This window comes from Rana temporaria, chromosome 13, assembly GCF_905171775.1.
Source record: "Rana temporaria chromosome 13, aRanTem1.1, whole genome shotgun sequence".
Lineage (NCBI taxonomy): Eukaryota > Metazoa > Chordata > Amphibia > Anura > Ranidae > Rana > Rana temporaria.
Window position 1 is genome coordinate 96,458,284 of NC_053501.1, and position 21,981 is coordinate 96,480,264.

General features: G+C 43.5%; 1 protein-coding gene across 1 annotated transcript in view; it reads left to right on the plus strand.

The window, feature by feature from the left end:
* ETV3 (ETS variant transcription factor 3) overlaps positions 1–21,616 on the plus strand; it is a 38,664-nt gene extending 17,048 nt beyond the window's left edge. Inside the window, exons 3-5 of the mRNA XM_040333844.1 lie at positions 1,582–1,819; positions 17,079–17,194; positions 20,187–21,616. Coding sequence (XP_040189778.1) covers positions 1,582–1,819; positions 17,079–17,194; positions 20,187–21,367 — 1,535 coding nt within the window. The 3' untranslated portion in view covers positions 21,368–21,616. The remainder of the gene's footprint in view (positions 1–1,581; positions 1,820–17,078; positions 17,195–20,186) is intronic.
* The last annotated feature ends 365 nt before the right edge of the window (positions 21,617–21,981 follow it).

A 21,981-nucleotide genomic window follows, 5' to 3' on the forward strand; every position in this document is an offset into this window, starting at 1 on the left:
GGTTGGTTCACTTAAATTTTTAAGAATGTATTCATAATGCAGAATCTACTTTAACAGCAACTGTGTGTACCTGTGCTCCTCCACCGCTTTTTGGTTTTTGTGTGCTTTCTTGCTGGATATTTCCGCACGTTGCCTCTTTTATGCTTTCGTTTTAATCTTCTCTTCCAGTATGTCTCCTTGCTCTGTTTCACTGTCTTTGATGGTGCAGCCTGGTGTTGGTGATCGCACTTTCATTTGTATCTTTTAGACCACAAATGTGATTTCATTAGTCATTACCAGAGCTACACAAATGAGGTATCCAGTCATTCTGTTCTGTCACATGATACTGGTTGGACTTTAATGGGGTTGTCTGCTCTTTAGAAATTTTGAGGTAAAGGTGCCTTTGCACATCAGGCTTTTTCTAGCTGTTAGATTAGGGAACGTCCTTCTGTGTATTGGCACCTTCGTTACCTTAGCTGAGCTTCCTTGGGTCCATTGGCTGGTATGAATTTTCCAGGATGTTTTTATTGTTTCTCTGGTGGTTAGTGGTCACAGGTGTGGCACATTGGATAGGTAGAAAGGGATAGAAGGCAGAAATACTTCAGTATCTGAACCAGACTACAGAAGCCCTGTTCTACTACTAGCCTCAGCTTGCCTATAGGAATAGGTAACCTCTGCTGTGGGGACTCTACGAATCCAAAGAGGCATTGTAAGACTCTTTGACAGCCACAGGCTTGACTCCCAGAAACGTGGTGGGATTTCTAGTTTTCAGGTGCAGTGCGGAGGTTCCCTACCCCTGGCCTAGAATTTTCAACCTGTCCAGTTGAAGTCACTATTTGTGCAGGATGACTTCAGTCTTCTAACCTCCAAAGCCCCATTCATCTTGCAACAAGTTGATTTTGAGCATTTTGTAAGAACTGGGTGCCTCAAAGTATCAGAAAGTTTTTTTTTTTTTGTTTTTTTTTTCCTTTTAACCGCAACAGGGAAAGCCATTTTTTTCAGATCCGTAGCAAGCACTCTGGGTTCATTCTTTTGTTCTCTCAATACATTGTGGGAAAATGAAAATATAGCTGCTTTGCAGAGTGCATTCTTCAGACTCTTCAAGTTACTGTGGTCCATATTTACGAAATCGCAGTCAGATCAGTATCCATGATGAAATCACTGGCCCTGTGAAGCCTGTTTGTCATATAGAGCTGTTTTACTTTATATATTGTTCATGTAAATTGTTGCTTTGTTCATCCAGATTCTGTGTTTAACAGCGCACCCTTAATGTCATACTTACCCCTCAGTGTATAATTCAGTTGTATGTACTTGACACTCTTCAGTCTTCTGTTGCTGGGGGGCATTGTCTGCAGGCAGTGTCTCCATGTTCTACTTATGTGTAAGTTGGTGCTTTTGTCTAATGCTGGCAATTCTAATCTATCTCTGCTCTTCTCTATTTTTTCCTTGTGTGTGTGTTCTGCTTAAATGTGTTTTTTCTTTTTAGTTCCCCATGTTTCTGTCTGATCATTTCTTTTGCAGTCATTTGTCCTGTGCATTTTTTTTTTTTTTTTTTTTTTTTTTTCTTTTTATCATTTATTTGATTTCTTTGAAAATCTTCAGGTTATCACTTCCCTGACTGGGCATACAAGGCAGAATCGAGCCCAGGCTCTCGTCAGATCCAGCTATGGCACTTCATCTTGGAGCTGCTGCAAAAAGAAGAGTTCCGCAATGTCATCGCCTGGCAGCAGGGGGAGTATGGCGAGTTTGTCATCAAGGACCCCGATGAAGTGGCCAGGCTGTGGGGCCGGCGGAAATGTAAACCCCAGATGAACTATGACAAACTGAGCCGGGCACTCAGGTGAGAAATGTGAGAAGGGGTGTTTTTTAAGCTTCCTTTAAGCTGAACTCTGGCAAAACTGAAAGTTCTCCCTTGCAGTGGGACTACCTCCTCAGTCCCAATGCATGGCTCATAGCCCTGATGCTGAGGCACAGTCCACAGTATAGGAACTCCCATCTGCCGGAGGAGCTGAGGTTTGGGGGGGAAAAAGTGCTTTTCTGTCCTCTAGAAAGCAACAAGCAGTCAGACTGTGCCTGCACTTCATGGGTCAACTGCTTGTTTTTGTCTAGGGGATTGGGGAAAAGCTTATACTCACCCGATCCTCCACGCCCCCTTCAAGCGGCACTCTCCCCACAATCCAGTGGTGGCTCGTACCTGATAACATCATGTTCAGAGCAGGTCTATGGGTGTGATGACATCAGCAACTCTCCGACCACAGGGGGCAGGAGTCACAAGGACCCATCTTATGCAGAGAGGATTAGGTAAGAGTTTTTTTGGGGAAGGAGTTTGGCTTTAATCCATGCAGTGTCATTAGAGCCCCACTACAAGGTAGAACTTGTGCTTTTTACCCTGAATTGGACTTTAAAAGACACTGTCACCTTAGTCATACAAAGCAAATGGACAGGAGCTCTGCCAAAGGCCTCCTAACCCCAACCCCCATATTCTCCTTACCGGCGCTCCCTCGCCAACTCCTGTTCCAGTGACCTGCACTAAAATGACTGCTGTTGGTGAGCTGAGGATGATGTCCTTTCTAGACTCAAACAATGATGCAGTGAAAGAGGACACACGATTCTCCTTACCTGGAAGTGCCTGGTCTTGTGAAGGAGTGATGAGCGGCTTGGGAACAATGGTAGGGTGCGTACAAGATGGGGGACCCTTTGCAAGAGACATTGTCGCTTTGCCCTGTGTGAAAGTGTCTTTTTAAACCTCTACCTTCCACTTTTGAGGGATAAATATTGTGAGTGGTGGGAAATCATTATCCTATATCTTTTATGGCTTGCATGAAATTCTTAGAATAAAAACGTTGCATAATGTGGCCCTGTGCTCATAGTGTTGGTATAAAGCTATGTTGATATGGCCATCCCATTAATGAGTGTAATTTTAAGAGGTGAAATATTTGCAGTTTAATAAAATGCTTTTGGAGTAAAAATCTAAAGATGGCTTTCTATTTAGGATGCATTAATCATTTAGTTTATTCGGCATGCAGTGGAGCTTAGTTATGTAACATGAGTCTGTATATCCTGCAATATTAAAATTTTTGGTAAACGCATTCAATGAATGCAAGCCGAGAGAACATGCACTGCATTGATGCATTCACGCAATGGGGTTGATTTACTAAAGGCAAATCCACTCTGCACTAAAAGTGCGGTCACTGTAGATCTGAAAGGGACATGCAAGGAAAATAAAAAATGGCATTTTAGCATGCACAGGATTGGATGATAAAATCGGCAGAGCTTTTCCCTTATTTCAGATCTTTCCCTTAGAGCTACAGCGACTGCACTTTCAAGTGGATTTGCCTTTTGTAACTAACCCTCAGTGTCACAGTAACTATGAGATAAACCAAAGTTCAGGAATATTCCTTTATTCCTTTATTCCATTATTTTGCAAATCTATGTACATTACAAACTGTATGAATCGGTTCTGATATCACTGTTTTACTAACCGGACATCTTATTACTCTAAATAGGAAACCTTAATTTTGTTATTAAAGATTCTAATTACCAGCAAGAATAAGTCCTTACATTTAAAAACCCCCTGTCATTTCAGATCCATCATGGCAGCCCCTGTTAGCGGGCATCCACTCACCTGCTGCCGCCACGTCCCTCACCTTGTTACTGCTGCGTCACCAGCGATCCCAATGGGACTGTCGGTGAGTCAACAGCGGGTCAGAGGAGGAGCGGATGTGGGGCAGAGATGAGTCTTTTAAAAATTATGATTTAAATCAATCGAGCCTTTTTTACAAGTGATTAAAGCGGTTCTCCACCCTAAAGTGGAGTCCCGCTGATCGGAACCCTCCCCCCCTCCGGTGTCACATTTGACACCTTTCAGGGGGGAGGGGGGTGCAGATACCTGTCTAAAGACAGGTATTTGCACCCACTTCCGGCCCGGCATTCACAGGCAAAAGACGGGCATTCAGTCACATCCCGTCGCCCCCCGTTGTGTGCTGGGAACACTCGGCTCCCAGCACACAGCGGGAGCCAATCGGCGGGCGCGGCGCGACTCGCGCATGCGCCGTAGGGAACCGGGCAGTGAAGCCGCAGCGCTTCACTTCCTGGTTTCCTCAGCGTGGATGGCGGGGGGAGCAGCAGAGAGACGAGCGATCGCTCGTCCTCTGCTGCGATCGGCGCTGGACTCCAGGACAGGTAAGTGTCCTAATATTAAAAGTCAGCAGCTGCAGTATTTGTAGCTGCTGGCTTTTAATATTTTTTTCCCATGGCACATCCGCTTTAAGATTGACTTGATTTAAATCGAATCCACTATGGTATTGACATAAACTATACAGTGCCCAGGAACCCTAAAACATTTGGTTGCTATTGTTATGCAAAAGTCAACAAGCTCCTGTGGTAAAGAACTCGGCCATGCCTCTCGGTGCGGCTTCTTATTCTAGTTATTTGTCAAAAGGGTTGCTTTGCATGTCACACTTCTATTGGTTACATTGAGGGCTTTTGTTGGTTGTTACAAGCATTAATGACCAGTGTGTGGAACTAACGTGTCTGGGCAAGAGTCTAAATTATAGCTGTACAAGCAAAAAGCTTGGTAATGCGTTCTTGTATGTTCAGCACAAAGCACACATGGGTACCCACCTGATCACCACTTTTGCCACCTAGGTCATGTTGTCCCTGGGTTTTTAGGTTTCTGCTTTACATTGATGTTTAATAGTTCTTGGGCCTGCAGACAGTATTGGCTGAGGCTGCCCGCACATTCTTTATTAGCACATGCCTTACTTGGGTTTTGTTACTTATTTGAAGTGGTATAAATGGTTGGGATGGGGGAGTGTCGGGATTTTATTACCATTTGGGGAGAATCCCTTCACTTCCTGTGTGATTACTGAAAAAGGAAGTGAACAGACTTATTGGTGGACATGTGCACACTGAAATATTTTTGTTTCGGATTTTTTTTCCTCCGAAAAATAAATTTTAGTTACTCCCTAAATTCGTATTTATTTTGTTAAATGCATCTGTCGAATCTGTCATTGAAGGCTTATGGTGTCTGTCGGATGTTCTTAGATTCGACAAAGCGGCTAAACTGCTCGATGCCGCGATCATACATTTCCAGGCGAATGCTCCGCCCACAAGCTATATTCTAATGTTTTATGACTAGTAGTAATAGAAAATAATAGTCAACCAACATTAAAATTCTTCTATAGCCTATGGGACAAAACAAATGCACATGTCTAGTGGACTTGGACAACAATAAATCCCTGGTAGAGGTTTTTAATCCCCAGTGTGTCTGGCATTCTACACTTGAACGTTGCTTCTTGTATGTCGTAACGCTGCCTTATAACATTCTAATCTTATAATGAGATGTTATTGACATACCAGGACTCCAATGACACAGGCCAGAACAGTCTAATATTACACAATTGTAATCGTGCTTCCTGATTTCATCCAGAGGTTCCTGAATAGACACTTGCTTCTGGACCTGACTGCAGAATAATTTGGATAAAGTGAAGCCATGTGGTGTTCGGGTTCCTTTTTCCAAGCAATGCCGTAGCTGCTAGATTTTTATTTTTCGCAATACAGTTGGAGTAAAAGCAGAAAGGAATATTTCTTGGCTGATCAGCCTCCCTACTCTAAAGTTCAAAATGATACTGCAAGATTGGGTGAGAAGTATTGAAATCTTATCTTGTTGCGTTTCTTTCAGTTTATCTCAAGCGGAGATTGGCTATAAGTGCATGGGAAGAATCTGCATCCTCCTATGGGCACAATGTACTAGTTATTTTTTTATTATGTTTGGTTAGTGCAGTGTTTCTCAATTCCAGTCCTCAGGCCCCCCCAACAGGTCAGGTTTTCAGGATTTCCCTCAGATGAAAAGGCTGTGGTGATTACTAAGGCTGGGTTCACACTACTACACTACTTTCATCCTACTTTGCTCTGTGTTCAATGTTTCCCTATGAGAGCGTCTTGTAGCGTCCTACACAAGTCGGTCCGACTTTGAAAATGCTCCCTGTACTACTTTTGGTCCTACATTGATCCTACTTCAGGCCCATTGAATATCATTGAAGTCGGACCAAAGTAGTATCCTGTTCATGAAAGTAGGATGGATGTAGGACCAATGTAGGATAAATGTAGGACCAATGTAGCAGAGCAAAGTAGGATGAAAGTAGTGTGAACCCAGCCTCAGGCAGTGAAACTGATCAAATCACCTGTGCAAAATAATGGAAATCCTGAAAACCTGACCTGTTGGGGGGGGGGGGGGGGGGGCCTGAGGACTGGAATTGAGAAACACTGGGTTAGTGCAATGTTTGGCTTTTTACATTCCACAAAGTTCCTGTACTGTCTGTGTCTAAGCTCGAGAACAAAAATGTAATGGATAGCAGTTTACCAGGCATAACCTGACAATAGTCCATACCAGTTCACTAGTGCGATGCTAGACATTGCATGTGATTCACACCGCATTGCTGTGCAGATCACATGTAGTGGCTGAAATCGCATTTACACCAAAATGGTGCAGGACCCTTTTTTTCTTTTTTGGGCCAAACTAGAATCGGATCGCATGTGTGTTCACACCTATGCTGTCCGATTCCTTCAGTCCGCACTGTGAACCGAACTGGGGGTGTCATTAACTTTACATTGACACCAGCGCTTCGCAGTAATCTGTGCGTGCCACTGTGTGATTTAAGGTGCGAACCGAGCCTGAAAGTGTTTATAAAGGCAGAAGGTGTGGTTTTCTCTTTATTTTATTCACACTGGAGTGTTTTTTGCAGGGGCGCCGCTATAACAGCGGTAAAGCGCTGCTAAAACTGCTTCACTGCCCCAGTGTGAAAGGGCTCTTAATGTATTCTATGCATTAAGATCACACCCTGTGTGGCAGCCCCCCTTAATACTAACCTGTGCCTCGGTTGTCTGGGACTCTCCCTCCTGATTGGCCTGAATGGCTGAGACAGCGTCAGTCAGTTGGCAAATCAGGAGAGGGCGAGGCCGAACTGTCTGAATGGAGACAAGTTGTGGCTTGGGTGCCCCATAGCAAGCTTCTTGCTGGGGAAGGGGGGGCCCTAGAGAGGAGGGAGGGACCCGAGAAGAGGATCATTTGGGCTGTTCCGTTTAGTGGTTCTGCACAGAACAGGTGAATATAAAGTTTATTTTCATACAAAAATAACAAGACTTTACAATCTGTTTAAAGCGGAGTTCCACCCACATAAAAGTCAGCAGTTAAAAAGTGTAGCTGCTGACTTGTATTAATCGAACACTCGCCTGTCCCAGGTTCCAGTGATGTGAGCGTATGAAAGCCACGCTCGTCTCCCCCCTCCTCTGTCTATCGTGGCCGTGGCTTTACAGCCGGACAGTTATCTGGGATTGCTGAGGGGGGGGGGGGGTAGCTGAACTTTCTTCCGGAGCCCCGGGAGGAAGTGGTAGCTGAAACCCTCTAAAAAGAGGGTTTTTGCCCCCCCCCTCCAAAAAAAAACCATGCCAAATGTGGAATGTCAAGGGGGTCACCTGCTCTTAAAGTGGAAGTTCCATTTTCGGATGGAACTCAACTTTAAGTTATGAAATTGCACAAATGGGAGATTGGAATGTACAGTAGTTCATTAAAAATTACAGTTATTGGGAAGTGCTGATGCTGCCTCAGCAGAAGGTCCTAAGCTGGCAAACTGCAGTGTGGTTGTGTTGTCTGGACTGCAGTGCAGGCCCAGTTTTAAGAGGAACTGATCCCTGGAAGCTGTGCCCAATAAATAAAACACTGTTTGGACAGAGGGGCCATGTTGGTTAAGGAAGAGGTTTGCTTCCTATTGCCAGAACAATTCTCTTGATCAATGGGTGTAGTCTGACAAAGGGGAAATTGCCCCACTATCAGTCAGTCCCCCCATCCGTATAGTGTGTTTGGGGAACCAAGTAATTATTTTTTCTCTCAATTAGCATGTTGGCCGAAAGAGTTTTACTTGTGTATGGCACTCCCCAGCACTCCCTAATATTTACCCGAGCCCCATCTCTATCCAGCTATGTCCACTAGTCCCTCACTCTGTGACTCTTCCTCCTGATTGGCTGAGACACAGCAGCAGCACCATTGGCGGATGTCGGCCAATCTGGAGAGAGGTGGCGAGGCTGAACGGCTGCTGTGTCTGAATAGACACGGAGCTGTGACTTGGCTCGGGTGCCCCTATAGCAATCTGATTGCTGTGGGGGCACTCAACCAGGGGGAGGGACCAGGAGCTGCGAAGAGGGACCTGTTACCAATATTTACAGTGTTCTCCTGGCTGGGACGGCTCTCCAACACCCTACCCCCACTGACTGTGTTGCCGGGGGGATTTAAGCTGTTTTCTTTCCTGCAACCAGTAAGACAGAAAATGGCCCCCTCTGTAGCCGGCTGTTCTGTGTTTTGAAAAATAGCTTTTTTAGAAAGCTGATCACAGGACCTTGAATTAATCAGACATAATGACACTGGGTGGGTCTTCAGGCTAAATTCCTTGTACAGGTGTCAGATTTTAAGTATATTCTCTGTTCACAGTGTTCTATTCATGAGATCTCACATCTATTTAAAGAGATTTGCTTTGAAATGGAGGAGCAGCTGAATATAACTTTTATGTGGGAGCTGTTGTGTGTGTTCAGTATACGTTCACATTGGGATTGTGACCTTCTCATCTGAATAGTACTAGGTCTGAGGAGACCCTCGTGCTGGATTTAATGCTTTAATAATGGAAGCAGCAATGCTTGCCCAATGTAACTACTTTTAGCGAGGCTTTACTGTCGTTTTAGCGGTGCATTTTGGCCGCTAGTGGGGCACTTTTAACCCCCGCTAGCCAATGACAAGGGGTTCAAAGCGCTGCTGCCACCTCAATGTCGGAGTACACACCGCTCCCGCACCACCCCAAAAATGCTGCTTGCAGGACTTTTTTTTTTTTATTTTTTTTCCTGTCCGAGCGCACCACCCTGGTATGAAAGCACTCAGACTTTCAACCTGGGGCTACAGAAGAGGCAGTTAACGGGCACTTTTCAGGCGCTAGTTTTAGCACAAATGCCTGTAAAACACATCGGTATGGAGGGGAAATCTGTCAGTGGGGAAGCCTATTAGGTCGACGAATTGGTGTGAATTTCCCCTTATTTTGGAAAGATTTCCTGTTGTGTAACCAGGATGGGAAGTGTGGGGAAACCTTCCTGGCGGGAAAACCCTTAAAGGGGTTGTAAAGGTGCAATTTCTTTATTTTTTATTTTTTCCTAAATAGCTTCCTTTACCTTAGTGCAGTCCTCCTTCACTTACCTCATCCTTCCATTTTGCTTTTAAATTTTCTTATTTCTTCTGAGAAATCCTCACTTCCTGTTCTTCTGTCTGTAACTCCACACAGTAATGCAAGGCTTTCTCCCTGGTGTGCCGTGCTCACCCCTCCCTTGGACTACAGGAGAGTCAGGACGCTCTCTACGTTGCAGATAGAGAAAGGAGCTGTGTTAGTGGGCATCCTGACTCTCCAGTAGTCCAAGGGAGGGGGCGAGCACGACACTCCACACCAGGGAGAAAGCCTTGCATTACTGTGTGGAGTTACAGGAAGTGAGGATTTCTCAGAAGAAATAAGGACATTTTAAAAGCAAAATGGAAGGATGAGGTAAGTGAAGGAGGACTGCACTAAGGTAAAGGAAGCCATTTAGGGGGAAAAAATATTGTACCTTTACAACCCCTTTAAAGCATTTCTTGCTCTAAAAATATAAAAAAAAGCCACTACAGAATAGGCCACCTCATATGTGCCTATAGGACAGATGATCTGGTGGGAAATACCACAGGTGACCAGCTTGTAAAAGCTACCATGTGGGTGGTGCTGTGATTTTGATATAAGCTCCAGTTTAATACAGGATAGATCTGTTTTGACCGTTCCTCATTTTTGAGGGGGTGTGGCCAAGCATAGGAAGCAGTATTTAGATAAGTACATGGATATCTGACAGTGGACACCACAAGAGAATTTTGTGATGGTCCAAAGCTGGGCAAGAAAAAAAAAATCTATTGATTTCACCATTCATGCTAAACATCATGGATAGAAGAGTCTCCTGCCAGCTATTGTATCCGGGCTACCGCTGTACCCGCAGCTGCCTCAATACCTGAACAATGACTGCATCTGATAGGATGTCGTTACTGTTCAGTGGATAAACTTCCAACTGGCTCGGTCAATTTTTACATCCTTTGTCAAGTTGTTTGGTGCTTCAGCCCATCTGTGGGTACTTTTTTTTTTTTTTTTTTTTTTTTTTTTTTACTTTTATCTGCAACTGATTGGGGTTTAACCACTTAAGCCCCGGACCATTATGCAGGTAAAGGACCTGGCCCCTTTTTGCGATTCGGCACTGCGTCGCTTTAACTGACAATTGCGCGGTCGTGCGAAGTGGCTACCAAACAAAATCGACGTTGTGTGTGTTCCCCCCCACCCCAAATAGAGCTTTCTTTTGGTGTTTGATCACCTCTGCGGTTTTTATTTTTTGCACTATAAACACAAATAGAGTGACAATTTTGAAAAAAATTCAATATTTTTTACTTTTTGCTAGAACAAATATCCCCAAAAAATATTAAACAAATTTTTTTCCTCAGTTTAGGCCGATATGTAGAATACGTATTTTTGGTAAAAAAAAAAAATCGCAATAAGCGTATATTGATTGGTTTGCCCAAAAGTTATAGCGTTTACAAAATAAAGAATAGTTTTTTATGCCATTTTTTTATTTATCGATTTTTTTTTTTTTTTTTTTTTTTTTTTTTTTTTTTTTTTTCGTGACTGCGACATGGTGGACACATCGGACACTTGACACTTTTTTGTGACCATTGTCAGTTTCACAGCGAAAAGTGCTATAAAAATGCACTGATTATTGTGAAAATTACACTGGAAGTGAAGGGGTTAACCAGGAGGGGGTGCTGTAGGGGTTAAGTGTGCCCTAAGGGAGTGTTCTTACTGTGGGGGGGCGCGGCTGTGCATGTGATGTCAGTGACAGCCACACTAGTAAGAACGGGAAGAGGTTTTTTTACACTCACCTCTCCCCGTTCTTCCTCTGTGACCCGATCGCAGGGACCCCGGTAGCGATCGGATCCGCGGATCCCGCGGTCGCGGAGAACAGGACCCACGGCCGGGCTCTTAAAGGCGACGTACAGGTACGTGCCTGTGCCCAGCCATGCTCTTCTGCTGACGTATATCGGTTAAGCCGGCCAGAGTTTCCTCGAATCACAGCCGGTTCAGCAGGGACTGGCTGATTGTACCCAAGTCGATCCATCGGTTGTCTGGGTACTGCCAGCATGTCTAATTTCTAGCATTGATTTTTGCCAGCGGATATTGTCCCTAGCAATAATCTTTCTGTTCTCCCTGCAGGGACGGCTGCCTGCGCTTATTGACTGATGGGGGAACATCAGAAAATCACTTAATCTGTGGCCTGCCTTACTATCTGCATTTTAGAAAGGCACTCAATGGAATGAATTACTGATTTTTCCAGATAAAATCGGGTTGAATACAAGCGTTTTCTCCATCCAATCCTATTTGGTACCTATGCTTCCTCCCTAAGCCTCCTCCACAGCCACCTGTGCAGTCTCTTTTTCACAGGCAACAAACATCCTTTTACTTGGATGTTGTACAGCAGTCGTGACTCCAAAGCAGAGAAGCGCATGCATTTATTTTATTTTTATTTAATTCTGATACATTTCCTCCCACTGACTTTGCATGTATCGTGTCCATATTGGAAAGGACGTAGGAAGGTGTGTTTTTTTTTTTTTTTTTTTTTTTTAACTGGTTGGTGTCGGCAAGTAGAGGAATTTGCTGCAGGCTGCCTTGGGTATCATATATTCTATTCAGTTGTAAGTATAAGTTTCGACACTCCTGGTCAAATTTCTTTTTTTTGGACAAAGGGAAACATATTTAATGTGTCCCCTGCAGGGAAACAAACGTACACATGAAACACATCTGCATATAGTATTTAAGCTCTATAACAGATTAGAGGGAGTAAAACCTGAAATGTACAAAGCCTTGTCAGTACTCAGTAACGGCCTTTTGAGGCTAGAGTCCATTCACGCTTTTCGCGTTTTTCTTTTTTCCTCTGGGGGTTAAACAGTTTAAAATGTTGACATGAATTGGCTGCCTTAATACAGCGTGTAGTAATGCACTAAGTGATGTACCCGTATCTCACAAAAGTGAGTACACCCCTAACAACATTTTTTGTAAATATTTTATTTCTTTTCATGTAACAACACCTGAAGAAATTACTTTGCTATCATGTAAAGTAGTGGGTGTACAGCTTGTATAACAGTGTATGTTTGCTGTCCCCTCAAAATAACTTGCCACACTGCCAATGTCTAAACCACTGGCAACAAAAGTATATACACCCCTAAGTGAAAATGTCCAAATTGGGCCCAAAGTGTCAATATTTTGTGTGGCCACCATTATTTTCCAGCACTGCCTTAACCCTCTTGGGCATGGAGTTCACCAGAGCTTCACAGGTTGCCACAGAGTCCTTCTACTCCTCCATGACGAGCTGTTGGAGACCTTGCCCTTCTCCACCTTCCATTTGAGGACAACCCACAGATGCTCCAATAGGGTTTAGGTCTGGATGCTTGGTCAGTCCATCACCTTTAGCAAGGCAGTGGTCATCTTGGAGGTGTGTTTGGTGTCATTATTATGTTGCGCCCAGTCTCTGAAGGGAAGGGGGATTATGCTCTGCTTCAGTATGTCACAGTACATGTTGGCATTCATGGTTCCCTCAATGAACTGTAGCTCCCCAGTGCCGGCAGCACTCATGCAGCTCCAGACCATGACACTCCCAACACCATGCTTGACTGTAGGCAAGACACACTTTGTACTTCTCAGCTGGTTGCCGCCACACACTCTTGACGCCATCTGAACCAAATACATTTTATCTTTGTCTCATCAGACCACAGGACATTAGTCCTTAGGCCCCTTTCACATTGGGGCGTTTTTCATGCGGTACAGCGCTAAAAATAGCGCTGCTATACCGCATGAAAAATAATGCCCTGTAGTCTTCAATGTGAAAGCCCGAAGGCTTTCACACTGAAGCGGTGTGCTAGCAGGAACGCTCCAAAAGTCCTGCTAGCTGCATCTTTATCACGGTATAGGAGCGGTGTGTTCACCGCTCCTATACCGCGCCTTCCCATTGAAATCAATGGGAAAGCGCGGTATTAACCCTTTTTTGGCCGCTAGCGGGGGTTAAAACCTCGCCGCTAGCGCCCGAATATCGCGGTAAACACGATGGTATAGCCGCGCTACAAATAGCGCGGCTATACCGTCACTGCGGCTCGACGCTGCAATGTGAAAGCAGCCTTAGTCTGTGTGTCTTCAGCAAACTGTCTGCAGACTTTCTTGTACATCATCTTTAGCAGAGGCTTCCTTCTGTGACGACAGCCATGCAGACCAATTTAATGCAGTGTGTGGCGTATGGTCTGAGCCCTGACAGGCTCTTTCGCCACCCCTTCAACCTCTGCAGCAATGCTGGCAGCACTCATACGTCTATTTCACGAAGACAACCTCTGGATATGACTCTGACCACCTGTACTCAACTTCTTTGGTCGACCATGGCGAGGCCTGTTCTGAGTGGAACCTGTCCTGTTAAACCGCTGTATGGTCTTGGCCACCACTCCATGTGACAGTGCCCTTACATGGGGGTTGCCATTCCAGCACAAGCATGTGCGTTGGGTACCCTGAAGTTTACTGGCTGCATGCTTGGTCCACATGCTTTTGTTTTGTCAGTAGTGAACCATGAATAAGGATGAAGTCTTGGAACTTGCATCTTTAAAATCACGCAGCTCTCATTCTGCTCTATCAAAGTATTATGGGAAATGTACTGTGTAACAGACTTTGTTTTTCCTGCAGGCTGTTTTCTGTGTCTATAGCGTGAAAAGCAATAGACCGGATTTGGCTGTGTGTATGAAGCTGCACGAGTGCTGTCTAAGCAGCCTCTGGCCTCTCTAATCACAAATGTTTACAGCTGATAGCAGCATCCGTGTCACAGCCATGAGGACAGGACACTTCCTCTATCTCTCCCTCTTCCTTACAGTACAAGCTGGCTAGCCTTGGTATCTGTCTTGCGTACCATGGGCGTTGTGGACTTTGTCTTTACAGTGTAGATAATGCATTCAGTTACATCAGAGTTCAGTGTGCTAGGAGTCGAGAGCACCTCCCCACTGACTTGTTGGCCCTGTATTCAAATATATTTGCTTCTTGAGAGTGTCTATTGAACTATTTGGAATTATCCCCACAATACAGCGCTTAAAGTATTCATACCACATGAATTTTTCCCCCAAAAATTTCATGTTACAACCAAAAACGTTAATGTATTTTGTTGGAATTTTATGTAATAAACCAACACAGTGGCACATAATTGTGAAGTGGAAGGAAAATGATTAATGGTTTAAAAAAATATATACGGTATATATTTTTTTTAATCTGAAGTGTGGCGTGCATTTGTATTTGGCCCCCTTTACTCTGATACCCCTAATTAAAATCTAGTGGAACCAATTGCCTTCAGTAGTCACCTAATTAGTAAATAGAGTCCATCTGTGTGCAATTTAATCCAAGTATAAATACAGCTGTTCTGTGAAGGAAGCCCTTGTAGGTTTGTTAGAGAACAAAAAGGCCAAGGGATACTGTTGTGAAACAGTTGTAAACCCTCTCTGCCAAGTTGCACCTACAGGTAAGCCTAGATTAAGGCTTACCTGTAGGTGTTTGCAATATCTCCTAAACCTGCACGGTTTAGGAGAGATTTGCCAAAAATACACCGTTGTAGACAATGGCACAGAGAATGCCGGTTTTATTAATGGGACTTGACAGCCGGAGGGGGGGACCAGGATGGCTTCGATCTAAGGTAAGTAATGCATAATGAGATAGTATGGTAGTCATACTAGCTCATTATGCCTTTTGTCTTGCAGGTGTTTTTTCTTTTTTTTGGGGGGTTTACAAACGCTTTAAGGCAGGGTTGGGTTACAAAAAAAAAAATCCAATAGCAATAATCAGAGAAGCAGCCAAGGGGCCCATGGTAACTGGAGTAGTTGCAAAGATCCACAGCTCAGGTGGGAGAATCTGCCCACAGGACAAATAGCCGTGCTCTCCACAAATCTGCCCTTTATGGAAGAGTTGAAAGGGAGCCATAGGAAGTCCCGTTTGTGAGGAGCCATGTGGGGGGGGGGGGGACACGGTAAAGAAGATGAGGCCAAAAACCTTTTTGACCTAAGAGTAAAACAATATGGGGGGTTATTTACTAAAGGCAAATCCACTTTGCACTACAAGTGCACTTGGAAATGCAGTCGCTGTAGATCTCAGGGGAAGATCTGAAATGAGGGGGAAGCACTGCTGTTATCCAATCATGTGGAATCTAAAATGCGGTTTATTCTCCTTGCATGTCCTCCTCAGATCTACAGCGACTACACTTTTAAGTGCACTTGTAGTGCAGTGGATTTACCTTTAGTAAATAACCCCCTATGTGTGGCTGGAAATTAACACAGCACATCACCCTGACCACACCATCCCCACTGTGAAACATGATGGTGATGTTTTTCCACAGCAGGGACAGGGAAGCTGATCAGTTGTATGGAGCCAAATACAGGACAATCTTGGAAGAAAACCTGTTAGTCTGCCAAAGACTTGAGACTGGGGCGGAGGTTCACCTTTCATCAGGGCAACGATCCTAAACATACAGCCAGAGCTACAATGGAATGGTTTGGATCAAAGCATATTCATGTGTTCGAATGGCCCAATCAAAGTCCAGAACTAAATCCAATTGAGAATCTGATGCAAGACCTTAATTGCAGTTCAGACGCTCTCCATCCAATCTGACAGACATGAGCTATTTTGCAAAGTAGAATGGGCAAAAATGTCCCTTTCTAGATGTGCAAAGCTGGTAGAGACTTTCCCAAAAAGACTTGCAGCTGTAATTGCAGGAAAAGGTGGTTCTACAAAGTATTTACGGGGCGCTATACAAATATACCCCCCACTTTTCACACATGGTATTTGTGAACAAATTTGAAAAAACATAAAAATATAATTCTTCCACTTCACAATTCTGTTCCACTTTGTGTTGGTCTATCACATAAATTCCCAATAACTAAATTTTTTAGTTTTTTTTTTTTTGTAACATGACAAAAATGTGGAAAGTTTTTTTCTTTTCAAGGCACAGTAAAGTACAAATCCACACAAACTGGCAGCTTGGCAATCGGCGATGGAGACCCTGTCGGAGCAGTCACCCCTTGAATGTGGATTGCAGTCATTTCATGTTTTGCTTTAAGGAATAAGTTCCTTTTAAATAAATGCACATTTTATTTTGGAGCCTGCAGAGCGTTGCACCTGTCATCGGCAGATGACAGTGCAATGTCCAGCTCCTGTAGGCTCTGTACCTCGTACGGACAGGCAGTTAACTTGGAGTAGAAATATCAACTGACTATGAGTGTTCACCAGCACCCTCGCAGCTCTCTGAAAAATGCAAGTTCCTTATGATGGGGGGGGGGGGGGGGGGAGCTGATAACACAAGTGGCAGGAGTTCTGTTCTCAAACACCCCCCTGATGTTGAGATGGCAACATATTTTTTATTTATTTTTTTATTTGGTGGCAGTTTTAGAAAATGGTGACTACTGAGTTGAAAGCTAAAGGTCACTTTTTTAATAAAGTATAATCAGTGTGTACATTTTTATGGTCTGACTTTGGGGTTTTTTTTTTGTAAAAGTGCGTTTTCTTTGTAGGATGCAATGTATGCCCCTCTGTTCCTGGGCACAAGCTTTTTCCAAAGTTGGCTTGGGAGCCTTCGTTGTGCTATACGTGAGCACCTCCATTTTTCTGTAGGGGGTTATATCTTCTCCTTGCTAGGCCTGGTAATGAGCACTGAACACTCATTTGGCCCGTCTAGATTACAAGTCCCAGGTAAATTTTAACTTGGGCTTATTTTGGCACTTATCCAATATTGGTCAGAAATCGTTTTGGTAAAGGTGAGGATATTATACCAAAATATTTTATATATATATATATTTCCCCTACGGCCGTCATCAAAAGCCATGTTTACTGTGTTTACGATATTATCCTCGTACCACTGGATAACGTTGTACCACTATGGAAAAGTTGTTTGATCTAATTTTATTTTTTCTGTTTGCTTACATGTTCATAATTTTTCAGATATTATTACAATAAAAGGATCCTGCATAAAACAAAGGGGAAGAGGTTCACCTATAAATTCAACTTCAACAAACTGGTCATGCCCAATTATCCTTTCATCAACATCAGACCAAATGGTAAACCTGCACATTTTTGTTATCAATGTGACATTTCAAAGAATATTTTAATGCTATTTCTCCATTTTATTTATTTCCTTGCTTTTTAGTGTGTGTGTGTGTGTGTGTGTGTGTGTGTGTGTGTGTGTGTGTGTGTGTGTGTGTGTGTGTGTGTGTGTGTGTGTGTGTGTGTGTGTGTGTGTGTGTGTGTGTGTGTGTGTGTGTGTGTGTGTGTGTGTGTGTGTGTGTGTGTGTGTGTGTATATATATATATATATATATATATATATATATATATATATATATATATATATATATATATATATATATATATATATATATATATATATATATATAATCATTTTTTGTCTATGGTTATCCATATTAAGAAATGTCTGCTTTATAGAATCTATACAGAGTGTCAGATGGAGTACAATGAGAATCCTATGAGTAGATTACTAGAAGGTACACAGATAAAGATGTGGGAATGCAGTAAGATGTAGAAAGGGAGTTGAATACGTAGATTGTGATGCATAAAAGCACTTTCATGTGGGTAGCAATACTAATGTAGAGAAATAAAATGAACGCTGTTGGTAAGCCACACTTTATGAAAATCTGCTGAGGTTCCACAGTACACTTAGGATTTACAGTTATTGCCGTGCTACCCCTTTACAAGATTACCTCCTTCCTATTATTTTTACCTAGGAAGCCTGAGTCTGTCCTACATAATCTACGTAGTTGAGCAATGTACTTCTCTTTTTCTGTAAAAGTGTTTAGGTCTGGAGGAATTTCCCTACTGCATTTCTGAGTATATGAATTTTGTTCTCAGAAGCAGACAGGGATTCTTGATTCTGGGTAAAAAGTTATTTTAGTGGTTTGTGATGAAGCAGTTTTTGGGTTAAAACGTGTCATAAAATCTGAGGACTCTAGGTGAGGTTGTGGTGCCCCCCCCCTTTTTATTTTTTTTGTGTTTTTATTTTATTTTATTTTTTTTGCAATATACAAAGGCGAAATGCCAGAAAAAAATCATAAAAACCTACAAACCTATCCACATTGGTGTCGGTTGTGGTGCTCAATGAGTGCACACCTTTTTTTGCTCGAGGCATGCACAATTGTCGAGTACGTGTAGAATGGTGTGGCTTTTTTTTGCCCCACGGAAACACAATGTGTAAGAGGAGGAATTCTGTTTGAACAGCAGCTGGAGGAGGTGACACAAAGGAAATTCTCGTTGACTGTTGCAGCTAAAATTCATAGGATCTGACTTTCACCCGGGCTGTGAGTTCAGTATCACAGCACTGTCAGTGTTTGTAGATCTGTTCTGTACCCGGTAAATCACACTATATAGGATGTTGCCACCTAAGACAACTTTAAAAAAAAAAACTGTCACCAGACCACTCGCAACAACCATCTTCCAAACGGCTTAATGTATTTAATGTGGATTGTTTACCTGTCAAACCTGCTTTTGTGTAGTTATCCAAAAAGAGGCAGCTACTAAGCTGTCACTTATAACACTCTATTATTCCTCTTTGCTCCTCCCTCAGCTGCTATATAAAGGGTTATATAGAGGAGAGGTGCAGGCCTGCACAGACAGTGATTAGACACTCTCTGAAGAGAGGGTCATGATGTGCTAGGAGGAAGGGCTCTATATTGGACTAATGCTTTTTGAAGTGTCAATTCTCTAGCACACTTGTTTCCAAACTGTGGCCCTTTTCTTGCCCTTTATACAGCCCTTGGGGCACTATTCCTTCCACTGACACAAACCATGAGCTGCCATTCCTTCCACTGGTACCAATGATGGGGGACTAGTCATTTATCTGCCACCAAAGATGGCACACTATTCCTCCCACTGAAGCCAACAATGGAGCACTTTTCCTCTCAACAATGCCAATGATGGGACACTAATCATTCTAGCTAGCATATGCATAGACCTGTCAATAAAATGTTTAAAATCCTTAGCCTGCCTGTCCTCCAATGGCTAAGACCTGTGCTAACATGCACCCCCCCCCCCCCCCCCCCAGTACAGCTCTTTACAAGGACAATCAACTGTTCTTACTCTGCCTCATGCAGAAATACACCCCCCCCCTTACAGTCTCCACCCCACCTTATGCTGCGGAAAACGGAGTATGTGATCACATATAACAATTAAAGGTAATATTTTATGTAAAATAACATCAAAACCTCAATGACCAGTAGGACATTGTTCTGTAGCAGAAGTTTTGTGACTAACAAACAACCTATATTTGTATTTTGTGTATAGCAGATATAGTTTAAAGTGTCACCATTTTCTGGAAAAGTAAAACCTGTCTCTTCCTCCAAATGCATTGTGAGGCACCTGCACCACTCGCTTTTCAGACTGATCCAGGTGTAAATGAGCCCCTAATGTTTGCCTGTCTCACTGCCAGCACTGTTGTACTTCAAGTTGAAGGAGTTCCATGTGATGCTTCCAGAGTGTTTAATGATGTGGTGGTCCTTGCTGTATCCCTTCATTGTGTCCATATGGGCTGGCAGAGGAAACCACAGAGCACAGCATCATTTGCACTACATGAAGTGACCTTTTTGGGAAAGTTTAATTCTTCAACCTAAATAGTTCATCATCAGTGCAGCATCAGGACAGGTGTGCGATGCTTTCTTTTTAGGAAGGGTTTTAAAAATTCATTGTAAATAACTTTGAGTACGGTCACTTGAAATACAGAGGCTGTTACTGTTGCTCTCATTTTTAAAATTATAGATGCCTGACTATCTCTGCCATTAATACTTTGAGCCTCACACCTGGACCAAGCATGCAGCTGGTTAAGCTAGAAAGCAATTGGAACATGCATGTTCTGCATGCTTGTTAGAGCCAGACAGTGTGTGTGTGTGTGTGTGTGTGTGTGTGTAATTTTTCAGATGTCAGTAGTTGCTTTTGCAGGCTGCCTTGTTATGAGTAAGCATCATTGTCAGGATGCCCAAAGTTTTCATTTTTTTTTTTTTTTTTTTTTTTTTTTTTTTGACTGATGATCCTTCTTGTTTTGCAGGTGGTGTTCCTCAGAGTGCTCCGCCAGTTCCTTCAGCCTCCTCCCACTTTCACTTTTCTTCTCTGGACTCCCCTAATGAAGATGCCCACGTCAGTCGTTTCTCTGGGAGCTCCACAGCACAGTCCAGCCGTGAATCCTTGAATGATATTGGTGAACGCAAGCAGATGCCTTCAGAACCTGAAGACTTGCACTCAGAATGGCGCCGCACCGCAGACCTGATGTCCTCGCGAAACACAATTGGCCCTGGCACCCATGGCCTTCAGAAGCATAAATCTGAACTCATGCTTCCAGTGTTCCCAATGCCTGGGATGTATGCAGATCCCCACAGTCCTTTTTCCATCTCTCCTCTTACAGGACGTGGGGGCTTGCTTAATATGCCTCTCTCCCCGGCCTTGTCTTTGACTCCAACAGTCTTTTCTTACAGTCCCTCCCCTGGACTGAGCCCAGCGTTTCAGAGTGGCAGCTGCTTTAACTTCAATCCTGAAGAGATGAAACACTACCTGCAGGCTCAGGCTTGCTCTGTATTTAACCTCCACCTTAGTCCACGGACTATGCCAAGAATGCCCAGCTTCATGATGCCACCACCCCATCGCCCTTATCCTCCTGAGGAGCAACAAGCATTCCCTATCAAGCTGCAGCCTCCTCCAATGGGACGGAAGAATAGAGAGCAGCCCCAAACCCCAGAGGGTATGAGGCCTCTTCCTCCACAAATTCCCTTGCCACCAGTGAAGGTGGAGCCAGTGTCTGACGACGACGAGGCCATGTCTGAGGCGGAAGAAGAATTTTCAGACCAGGAAGATTTTGAGAGCGATGAAGAAGAGAAACCTTCTCCAATACCAGATGCTGAGAAGGACAGGCATACTTTTATCAAACCTGCTGCCCCTTCCTGGCTTAATTTCCCCTCAGTTTCACCTCAAGTTAACTACCCCAAGGAGGGTACAGAACAACCAGCGGAGGCTGGAGACAAGGCGGCTAAGGACACTTCTACTAATACTGTTGTGGTAGAAAAGAAGGAGGACTCTTTGCCCCCCAAATTTCGCCTTAAACGCCTTTGGAACGGAGAGCGACAAGCGGAAGGCGTTGAGGAACGAGAGTGCCGAAAAGTCAGCTGCATCATCAGTGGCTTGCGTGTTACTGACCTTCCGACTGAAACAAAGGCTGTCGCTGCCACTGACTCCTAGTACTGGAACATGTATTTTATATAAATATATCTATTTTTTTATTTTGTAATCTCAATGTAGCATTGCTGCAGAAAGGTTGAGGTTAAAGGTTTGGTTGTATTAATTCCTGGACTTCGCTGACATTGCAGGTGATGCTTATGTATATTATCATTTTTTTTTTTTTTTTTTTTTTTTTCAAAGGAAAGATTTCCCACTCGAGGTGGGAGGGGGTAGGTTTAAATTCAACAACCCATATCTTTGTTTGCTAGATGGGGGGGGGGGGGGGATTAAAAATACTTTTACACTTGGTTTGTTGTGGTGAATACTCTCCAATGATTAACTTAGGAGTATGCAATTTAGAGTGTAGTTATTTTGCACTCATATTTTTTCAGTTTTAAATTCAGGATTTCGGGTTTTCAAACACTCCCTTGGTTTTTAACGTACCTTGCATTTTGGTGTAAACCTGACACTACAACAGCTTGTAGGGGCTCCACAACAGGGTGGCATTTAACATAAATTCAGTCCTGTTCCCCTGTGATGTCGTCGGCACAATTTTTTTTTATTTTTTATTTCTTTTACTTAAAACAGCAGTACTTTGCTAACTTCTCAAATGATTGTACTACCTCTTGTTCAGC